This window comes from Borostomias antarcticus (genome assembly GCF_949987555.1).
Source record: "Borostomias antarcticus genome assembly, chromosome: 16".
In the NCBI taxonomy this organism is placed as follows: domain Eukaryota; kingdom Metazoa; phylum Chordata; class Actinopteri; order Stomiiformes; family Stomiidae; genus Borostomias; species Borostomias antarcticus.
Window position 1 is genome coordinate 3,400,802 of NC_140249.1, and position 11,186 is coordinate 3,411,987.

General features: G+C 45.8%; 1 protein-coding gene across 1 annotated transcript in view; it reads left to right on the plus strand.

The window, feature by feature from the left end:
- stac (SH3 and cysteine rich domain) overlaps nt 1-1,706 on the plus strand; it is a gene marked incomplete at both ends in the record, with an annotated part of 43,209 nt that extends 41,503 nt beyond the window's left edge. The window contains 2 exons of the mRNA XM_084450717.1: nt 396-533; nt 1,608-1,706. Of these exons, the coding sequence (XP_084306843.1) occupies nt 396-533; nt 1,608-1,706 (237 nt within the window). The remainder of the gene's footprint in view (nt 1-395; nt 534-1,607) is intronic.
- Between the last annotated feature and the right edge of the window lie 9,480 nt (nt 1,707-11,186).

Here is an 11,186-nt window from a genome sequence, read left to right on the forward strand (position 1 = left end):
GTTGTAATCCCCATCGGCTCAAGAGACACTTCATTAGGGCCAGGATGAGGACACACCTGCCGTTGGGCACATTATAAAAGAAGTGATTGTTCCCAAAGCACAGGGGACAAATGTGTTTGTCAATGTTGTAGTATTGCGTCTTCAACGTCGTTTAAACCGTCCGACCAAAGCTTTCTGTTTCACCATCTGTATCCATCTCTGTCCATCTCTATCTATCTCTATCTATCTCTCTCCATCTCTATCAATCTCTCTCCATCCCAAAAACCCTCTTTCCATCCCTCTCTTCTTCCTTAGTCCCCTCCTCTCTCTCTTTCTCTCTCTCTCTAGTCTCTGTTCTTCTCTTCTCTGAGGGTGACTCGCAGTATGTCACCTAGAACATCTTCTCTCATCCTCAGGGCATGATCGAGGACCGGATCGGCTTCTTCCCAGCATCCTTTGCTCAGCAGGTGCGGGTGGGGGAGCGAGTGTTCCGCTGCGGCAGGACCTTTATGGGCTGTAAGGAGCAGGGCCAGATCACCCTAAAGGAAGGACAGGTAGGCTACAGCACTCACGAGTCAGTCTCCAAATATTTTGCTCAACTAGAGACTGAGGACTTTCATGCATATTTTGTTGCTTAAAGTGGGTGGAAACAATTACATAGTTAAAAAAAAACTGCATTGCAGAACCAATCCACAGTCTTTATGGCATAAGCTTGTTCAGGTTTGAACCAATCCAAAGTCTTTAGGGCGTAGGTTTGTTCAGGTTTGAACCAATCCAAAGTCTTTAGATCATAGGCTTGTTCAGGTTTGAACCAAACCTTTCTGTTGGCCCTGAGACACACCCCTACCCCCTCCTCCCGCCTGGCCCTGAGACACACCCCTACCCCCTCCTCCCGCCTGGCCCTGAGACACACCCCTACCCCCTCCTCCCGCCTGGCCCTGAGACACACCCCTACCCCCTCCTCCCACCAGGCCCTGAGACACACCCCTACCCCCTCCTCCCGCCTGGCCCTGAGACACACCCCTACCCCCTCCTCCCACCCCCCCTCCTCCCACCAGGCCCTGAGACACACCCCTACCCCCTCCTCCCACCAGGTCTCCACAGACCGCCTCCCGGAACATTCACATCAAACACTTGACCTGAACTGGCCAATAGGGAGTCCCCTCCCAGCGGTTGCGATAGCAATCTGGTCTTGGCTTATCAAATGGCTATTCTCGGCCACAACCCCCTCTTTCTCCCCCACAATACTTTGTGGGCGTTTTAGGGTTCAGGGGAGCGAGGAGGCCTATAACCTCAGTGGAGATGCAGCAAAATGCTTTTGAAGATCAGTCCATGACCCTGACCTGGAGCCCACCCCCTCCCTCACCAAACAAGCCCATCGTCCATAGTCAAATCACACAAACACAAACACACCAGCCTGAAGCTATGTCCGAGTATGATAAACAAAACACACACAGCCAGTCTGTGATAAACACACAGCCAATGGTTTCTCATAACATTTAAATATTTGTATCTTTTATATAAACACTCCAGGATTTATTTAAAAAAAAAAAGTATATACAATATATACCGAAAGCAAACATCTTCTCTTCACATCTTGACAGACTCTTGGTATCTTGTTTGTGCAGATCTGTGTGAGCAGTGAGGATGAACATGGAGGCTTCATCCTGGTGGCCAGTGGAAAGAAGAGGGGATACGTGTCCTGTGATGTCCTGGAAAACATCTGAGAGAGAGAGAGAGAGACCGACAGAGAGATGGAGAGAGCAAGAGAGAGAGAGAGAGAGAGAAAGAAGAGAGAGACAGCCCCATGATGCACAGTGATAGCTCTGATAGTAGCTATGTTCAGACTCTCTCTCGTGGGCAAGAACGAGAAGGAGGAGGAGGAGGCGGAGGAGGAAGAGGAGGCGGAGGAGGAGGAGGCGGAGGAGGAGGCGGAGGCGGAGGAGGAAGAGGAGGCGGAGGAAGACATGTTCTTCACCTTCACCTGCACTGTTGTTATTTTGCCTAGGGCGGCAAACTGCCTCCCGCCAGGCCTGGTTCTGTCCAACCTCTGAAGGGACATGGTTCTGTCCAACCTCTGAAGAGACTTGGTTCTGTCCAACCTCTGAAGAGACTTGGTTCTGTCCAACCTCTGAAGGGACTTGGTTCTGTCCAACCTCTGAAGAGACATGGTTCTGTCCAACCTCTGAAGGGACATGGCTCGGTCCAGGTTTGGAGACCAACCTTCCTCATCCCCTATGATCATGAGGAGAGTGGCTGAGATGGAGAAATTTGACTGAGCTGGTATTTAGGGAGGGGCGGGTCATTTAATCAATGCATCTGGTTTGATTTTATATTCTTTTTGGTCTGTCTTTCGAAGCACTGCTGTGGTTTGTTTCTTGGGTGCAGACCATCCAGAGAAGGTCCAGAGAAGAATACAACATGAGCCTGCGGTTGTATGTAGGAGCAGCGGCCCTGACTACAGCAGTCATGCGTAGAAGCAGCACCTAGAAGAAGCTAATGGAGACAAAACATGTGTTTACAGATCTGTTGTCAGACGTCATTCTGATTGCCTACAAAGATATCCTGTTAACTTCAGCGTCCCTCTCTGTAATGAGGTTTAATTGGGTTCCTGTGTATTAATTGGGTTCACACATCTCGTCCAATTAACCAAGCTCTATTTCTCAATATGAAAATACAGCACTTGTTTACATTCTTCTCCCAAAGCATATTAATATTCACATACTGTAACAGGAATTCCTGACACTAGCAGTCACTATAACAACCAGCATACATTTATCAAAAACACAGAACTTCAGTAACCTATGTTTTTCTTCTCCACAGTACAATGTCTTTCCCACAGAGTTTCAGTATAGGCTCCAACTCACAGTGACTGTACTTCCCCAACTCCAGAGTGCTCTGAGTCTGATCGCTGGTTCTGGTACAGAGAGTTCCACACTGCTGCTATCACGGGAGGGAGACCAGGGACCACACATGGGGGGGAGACCAGGGACCACACACGGGAGGGAGGCCAGGGACCACACGGGGGGAGGAACTTCAAAAGGAGCTTGATGCAGTGTGAGATGACAGGATCGCTCAAAGAAATGATTCCCTTGCAAAATATATCGTTTGAGTTTGTATCTAGTGGCTAACCAATGCAAACCAGAATCTGAAAATTATAACATTGTTTAGATCGTCCCAGACTTTATAGCTGGTATTCTCTCTCTATTTCAGTGAATACCAAATTCACCTGACTGTCAATTGGTATTCTCTCTGTACGCTACGTTTGACATTTTCTATTCATTGTTTTGTAAAGGTTAATAGATTTGCCAAGATGTTTAAGTTATATCCTGACACACACACACACACACCATATTGCCATGTCGTTTCACTTCATTATTCAGTCAGTTGGGACAGGCTCCCATTGCAGCCATTTTCCGAGATGGGCGTTGCCGAAGACGGAGCCCTAACCAATCACATTGCACAGTTTAATACCGTCATCACATTCAAAGGATGGTGATTGGCCTGGTTGGAATTCCAACCAAGAAATCACTCTGGACGAGAGCCTTTCCAGACCCTGAATTACATTTCAAAAAATTTACGCGGATTCAGGGGCTGGAGCCAGCCTAGTTAAAGGAAAATGCTCGTTTTTGACAACCTGGACCTTATTTACGACATATTATAAGAAGTTTGACTCACCGAGATCACTTTTGTGTTGTTCGGAGGCCTGTAGAAGAAATTTAAAATCCAGCGCGAGCCAGTATATCCATGTAATCGCGTCGGACGGGGCAACGGGAATGCAGTTTCTCAAAATCCATTTTCGGCCGCTAAACGGTTGTTTTCATCAATCAGATTGGATGAATCTACAGTTGAGATTCCGCAACGCGAGCCATTGTTGTTTTTGTTTTCAAATACCGGGTCTTTAGCCTCTGTAATATGATCTTTACACGCCTCTCCCCCACTTGCTCCAGCACGCATGCGCACAGGCCAGCGCACAGACTGGCTATTCTCCGGCTCACATTCTCTGCGCTACGATCGTTGTTGGTGCCGAGAATATTGTCGTCGTCATTCGTCAGCAACAATCCGATCGTAGCGCAGAGAATGTGAGGGAGAATAGCCAGTCTGCGCGCTGGCCTGTGCGCATGCGTGCTGGAGCAAGTGGGGGAGAGGCGTGTAAAGATCATATTACAGAGGCTTAAGACCCGGTATTTGAAAACAAAAACAACAATGGCTCGCGTTGCGGAATCTCAACTGTAGATTCATCCAATCTGATTGATGAAAACAACCGTTTAGCGGCCGAAAATGGATTTTGAGAAACTGCATTCCCGTTGCCCCGTCCGACGCGATTACATGGATATACTGGCTCGCGCTGGATTTTAAATTTCTTCTACAGGCCTCCGAACAACACAAAAGTGATCTCGGTGAGTCAAACTTCTTATAATATGTCGTAAATAAGGTCCAGGTTGTCAAAAACGAGCATTTTCCTTTAAGTTAGACAGAAGTGAGGGACACTGTTATGAGGTCATGGATTGTATTGGATTTGAATGTGTCTCATGGCAATGGTTTGTATCACTGCAAAAGTCTATGGACACACAGAAGAAAATGTTGTATTTGGTAACATCTTGGAGAAGGTGTGGGAGTTAGCTAAATATAAGGGAGTTTAGATGTACATGTATGTGTGCTTGCTGCAATGGTTGTAGTGTAAATGGTCAAAGCATTATTGATTTGCACTTAGTCCATTTAAAACATGAATATCTATACCTGAAGAGCTAAGATTAAATTAGCGTCTATCCATCCATATAAACACACTATTGCTCCTCAGTATTCTGGCACAGAACAGTTAAGCCAGGTGTACTCATCCAATTTTAATATTTAAGTTATATTGGATTCTTCATCAGTATTTTTCACCAGTAGAGATCACTGGAAGTTTTACAGACGTTGGCTTTAAAACATGAATAAACTCCAGGTTTTCCTCTCTGGTCTATGCTTTCAGAATTTACTGGTCAAGTCCTTGTTGTTGTTTACTGTTTTGACAAATGCAATGTGGCAAAGGTAGATACAGTAGCCTAAATGACCGTGCACTGAGCTTCTTCAGATGTCAACGACCACTGTGTGTATATATTTGTATGCACCGAATTAAATCTCTTTATTATCAAATTATAGTCTTGGTGTAAATAAATAGAGATGATAGAGACATATAGGTACTGTGTGTGACAAACCCAAGGCTCCTGTACCCCCCCCCCAATCCAGAAAACACCTGGGGCCTCATTTATCATTGAGGTACGCCTCTTTTTTTTTACACGGCCTTTTCCGCGATTTCAGGCGTGGGCCTACGCCCCCCCCCCCCTTTGGTTGATCTATCAACCAAAAAGGGCGAATATTTAGTCGCCTTTTTACACGCTTTTCTACGACACCTCTCGACTCGGCGTACGGGTTTTTACCATGGATGTATTAATAGTTTTTACACCCTTTTTGAACACGGGGAACTGGCGACGCCGGTGGTGCGTCGGTGAATTACAATGTTTGATGGAGAGAGGAAGAGCGAGAGTTTATAAACGCACAATCATGTAGCACAAACATATATCTCAATGCAATATCGTGTCCTCTAACCGGCTCATTAATGGTCCTATATGGATTTGTTCCCCAAACTTAACCTATGCGCTGGCCCAAACCTTTCTGCGCGATATGTCCTCACACCTAATGCAGGCACTCCATCAAACGGCAATAGTTGACCAATTAGATTGTCATTAATATGTGATCATGTGGACCCGTTTGCTGTTTGGTAAGCATATAAATGGCAGTCCTACTTGTTGTGGTAGTTAATAGTAGGCACCGCTAGGGGGAGCTCTACGTCTATATAAGATAGGTTTGGGCTGAGAATAAAGCAGTTGATTGAAATGGCGTTCCGTGTGTCTCACTATCACCTGTCCTATGTGATCTTACACTCCTGTGCGTAATGCGAGCCAAAATGAATCCGGCGCTACTCGGCCTACTGGCCGAGATAGAACTCCAAAGAGGTGACGGCGATGGCGACTGCACCCACATATTGATAAGGGCACCATCAGTGAATGAATGCGTCTATGTGAATCGCAAAAATGTGCACACTATAAATACCCAAATCATATGTGACGCCGACATGCTCATCACAAGTGTAGTGGCACGGTGGCCTGGCTCCACGCATGACTCATTCATCCTGGCGCACAGCAGGGTAGGGCTAGACTGGAGGCAGGCGCGTGACGTCTTGTTGGTGAGTGCATATGCCAAGATACATATTCTTTTTTCTTCTAAACTTTAATCTTTATTTGCATTTTCCATCCATACAACGACAATACAATAAAACAAAAAACACAATAAAAACTAACAATAACAGCTTATGGGTACTTCCATCAAGTCACAATGCAGCTATTTTCTCTTACTCAAATATTACAATTTCAATATTAGTGGTATCATCACACTTCCTTCTATAATCCATCCATTTTTCCCATCTCCCTTCAAACTTTCCTTCCTGCATCCTCAATGCATGCGTGAACTTCTCCATAACATAAATCTCCTCCACAACACCCAGCTCCTTGGTTGGGCGTTCCACCTTATACCAAGCCCTCATTATTAACTTTTTACTAGCAACCAATAGTACTTTCACTAGGTATCTGTCCCCTCCTTGTGCATCATCCTGTGTTATGTTGGCCGAGATACATATTCAAAGCTGATAAGAATGAGAACCAGTCAAGACCCCACCACAAAATGAAGACCTAAGCCCTCAGCCCCCTCCCCGTCATGAGGGTTACCAGCGGGGCCAAAGGGCCCGCGCTGAGGTCATGCGCCAGCTATGAAGACACAAACAAGGTTCACATTGTTACCATTTTATTGTCTGTTGGTGAGTGACTGTGTGAGGTGTGTGAGTGCGTTTGTGAGTGAATGTGTGAGGTCCGTGAGTGTGGTAGTGAGTGACTGTGTGAGGTCCGTGACAGCATGTGTGAGGGAATGAAGTGCAGTGAGGATGTCCTGTTGGCTCTGGTCGTGTAGTGTGGTGACCTCCACCAACTGCTGCACAACTGCCCCAATCCCTTCTGCCATGTACCTCTGGGCCTCTAGGGTCCCCGTCTGGGCCTCCAGCACAGCGTCTGAGAGGAAGCCCAGACGGTTTCCCTCAGGGACCCTTGAGGCAGGGACGCTGGCAGCCGGAGGTGGAGGTGTGGGCGGTGGAGACGGAGGCGCTGGAGGTGGAGATGGCACTGGAGGTGGAGGCCGGCGCGCTGGAGGTGGAGGCACTGGAGGTCGTGGCGCTGGAGGTGGAGGCTGCAACCGACGGGGGCACGACCGTCATTCCAGCATGGTTCTTTAGGGTTGTGGCAGGCATCGCTGTGGGGGCCCTGTGGAGTCGCTCTCTCTCAGTGGTCCACGAATGTTGTCTCCTCTGGAACACACAGGAAATTATCCTCCCCAAAACATCGGCAACTTCAGAACGAGGCTATTTCTAGGGCCTTGGGGCGAGGTAGCCACCGCCTGTCACCTTGACAGAAATTAACAAGCCCCAGATCTCAGCGGGGAAAATAATAAAAAAAAAAAATTAAGTGCTGGAGACGAGGCCAAGGGAACACCTCGCACCGTAGAGTGTGGCCTGAACCCCAGACGGGAGTGGGGGGAGGGGAGGCCAGAGGTAGTGGCGGTCAGATTCTGAAGATGCATTAGTTTTCAGCTGTGGCAGTTGACAGGGTGAAAAGGAAGTCACACTTGTCTTTTTTTTTGCTGACTCATGTTGTTCTGCCCATGGATAAATGCGCCTGTGGAGATACTGTACAGTAGTGTGTTGTTCATCTGTGGCCAGAAGAGAAGATGAAGACCAGGACTGCAGTCTCCATCATTGGGGTGTTGCTGCTCTGTGCAGGTAAAAAATACTGTAGACAGCTTTCTTCTTTTGCCTAATTTTGTAAAACTGTCAAGCATGTATGATAGCTGGATAATTAGCCTACATATGATCGCTATTAAATACTTAATTTACTAAATGTCACCTACAAAATAATTATGACACGATTTCACAAAATATAGTAATCAAGAAGTTTCACTCTGAAGTCCCATGGTAGGCTAATGATTGAGTACTGAATGACTGAGAAATTGATCCGATGCTTCTCTGGCAGCTGTCGTCGAGATGCGCCCGTCAAATGATTGGGAAAACTGGATGGAGAATGCCCTCACACACCATGACAATCTTAAGGTAAGAACACAGGCTACACTGTAGGCCTACACTCAAACAAATACAGAAAATTATATTCAAGCAATAATGATTATATTGAGGCAATAACTCCACGGGTTGTGCTGGTGGCCTGCACACGGCGGCTGTGGCTCAGTAGGTAGAGTGAGTTGTCCAATAATCGTAGGGTCGGCAGTTCGTATCCTGGCTCCCCCTGTCCACATGTTGAAGTGTCCTTGGGCAAGGCACTGTACTCCAAATTGCTCCAAATGAGCAGGCTATCACCTTGCATGGCATGTCTAATTATCTACCTATGTGCATGCACAACTTGTTTTTGTACTTTCAAAAAGTGACTGTTTAATGGCTGTCATTCGGTTCCAGAGGTGAAACAAGTACATGCAAACTAACAACTTTATTGTACACCTACGAATGTGAAATTACCTGATTCTGTTTCCTCTTTTGCTTCTTCTTAAACTCCCCCAGAAGCCTTTTCCAGGTAGCTGCACAATATGCAAAATGGTCATCAGCAGTATTCAGGCGTCTCTGGGGAACGACACTGTTGTGGTAAATACTGACCTACAGCCTATATGCTTGCTTCTCTTGAACAATCAAACTATACACTAGGTCACTGTGCAGTATGTTGAGTCTTACACTATGTATGGCTGTTTTCTGTGTTTCTGCAGGACCATATTAATAAGAAGATTAACAGCATTTGCTCCACCGTGAGAATATTCCCCGCAGCGTGCAAAAGACTGCTCCACAAGTACAAGCAAAAGCTGATAAATGCTCTTGAACATCGTGAGGCCCCACGACAGGCCTGTGTCAAATTGACACTGTGCTCATCCATGGCCGGTTTGATGCCAATTAGAGAGCACACATTCAGAGTGAGAGGTGCTGCTCAAAGCAAGTACAAGTCAAAAATATGAGTTAAGCCTTCCTAGTATTCATCCAAAGAGACCGCACACTCCAAAAACTCAGGTCAGGTTGATGCCCTTCTGTTCTCTCTTTCCTTGAGAGTCCTTGGTTTTGTTATAGAAATTATGTTTTCAAGTAGTCGATGCATTAAAAAATCCTCCGGATAGGTCGATAGTCTGGGCCCCAGCAGACTCTCTCTGGGACAGATGAGACTAGTTTGAAGTACATTGATGGTTCATTATAGTTTGTTAGGTACTGAACATGTAGTTTTGTTCACATAACTCCCACAGGTAGGCACTGCTGCTGATGTTGAGATGCATCATGCTGTATATCCTTCATTGCTCAGAGATGTGTACTTATTTCAGCTTGAGCTTTCTCTGGGCTCCTCTTTGTTAAATTAGAACAAATAATATTGCTTGTAGTGAATGTTTACTTACTGTACATAACGGTTCAATAACATGCTGGATGGAAGTGCATTATTGTACATTCACAATCACATGCTAATAAAACAAGTCCATGATAAACATGTTGTCCCCTATCATTGAGGCACCAACGCTTTATAGCAATAATTTTTTTCAAAATATTTTTTAATAAACATTTCAAACGTTTCAGAAAGAACTAGAAGGTACATTTCCTGCAGAAAATGTGAGCACAGCCAGATGTGCTCCTACTACAGTATGAGATGAAGCTCCTTCCTCCCCTCTTGGTAGATAGAGAATCTACAGTTACTGTATCTGTCATCATCCTTCAACACTGAGAAGCATCCTAATCTCTTGAAAACTAATCAGGCTGTTGAGTCTTATCTGCCACTTTCAAAAGAAGATACTGTAACTTGAGCAAATGCTATTGTTTGTGCAAATGTGCTGTGCAAGTGTGGGTTGATGAGAAAAATGTGTTGTTTTATTAATTTATTTAACCTCTATTAATGCAGCAGAAGATGAGAAACCTTGTTTTCTTTCACCAGCCTAACAGTATTATAACAGTATGAAACACCTATTAAACACCTACTGTATAGGAAACAATATATGTACAACTTCAGACATTAGCTGGATATACAGTATACAGTATGTGACCTGACCATATCCTGAAATATCATTTGGTTTGTCATTGAAAGTAATTATTTCAGATTCATCTAGATGATTATAACCTGATGCTTCAGAATATTTTGGACAAAATAATCTAGCCACCCCACCATGGGTGGGTAGGGGGGTGATTGGATCGGGATCTGCAATGTCTGAGGATGTATCCTAAGGGCTTCGAATTCAAGATTCCCTCAACTTCGACTAGGACAGTCTTAAAGGTCATATAAAATGAAATGCAAAAATATTTTCTTTTTTATATATTTATATAAAAAAAAAAAAATATATATAAAATATTTTCTTTCCACTATTTTCTTTATCACATACTGAAACTTTCTTTTTCTCCACTCTCTTACATACAATGTCCTGTATAGTTGCTCGCTGGCTTTTCACCAGTGCCGCAAACATCCTTTCTGAGCAAGGGACCACATCAGCTGTCAGTGGCCTACTGTTGTGTCACTTGTGTCTATGGGAACCCAGCCGTGACTTCAGCGGGGCTTCACAGCCTCCTAGACGCCCGGCGACCTTTGACCCTCCTCAACCTCCAAGGTACAATGTGATGCAGGCCCTGTAGTCTTCCTCAACCCATTGCTGACCCTGGGCTTTCATGACACAAGACCATCTAATCTAACAAGATCTTATAATTCATCTGTGATTGTATTCATTTTCTCCTCTCTCTCTCCCCTCTCTCTCCTCAATATCTCTCTCTCTCTTTCCCTCCTTTCTCTGTCTTTGCCCCCCTCCCCTCCAAGGCTGTCAGGTCTCCGGGCCCTGGGACAAGGCTGATCTGGACACTCTGTCTGAACTGGTCCAGGACCTGCGACTCTGCTCCCAGGGACTCAACAAGCTGGACCGCCAGGCCATACAGCAGGCCTGGGGTCAGCGGCACCACCACAGGGGCCACGTCCTCTCCCGGAACTCCAAGTGCATGCTCTCTGCTGCCCCCTCAGGGCTGGAGGGCTGAAGAGGAGCACTCTCAACGCTTCCACTCCACTCCCTCTTTCCTGCTGAGTCAGCCTTTCCGTGCTTACTGACACACGATAGGC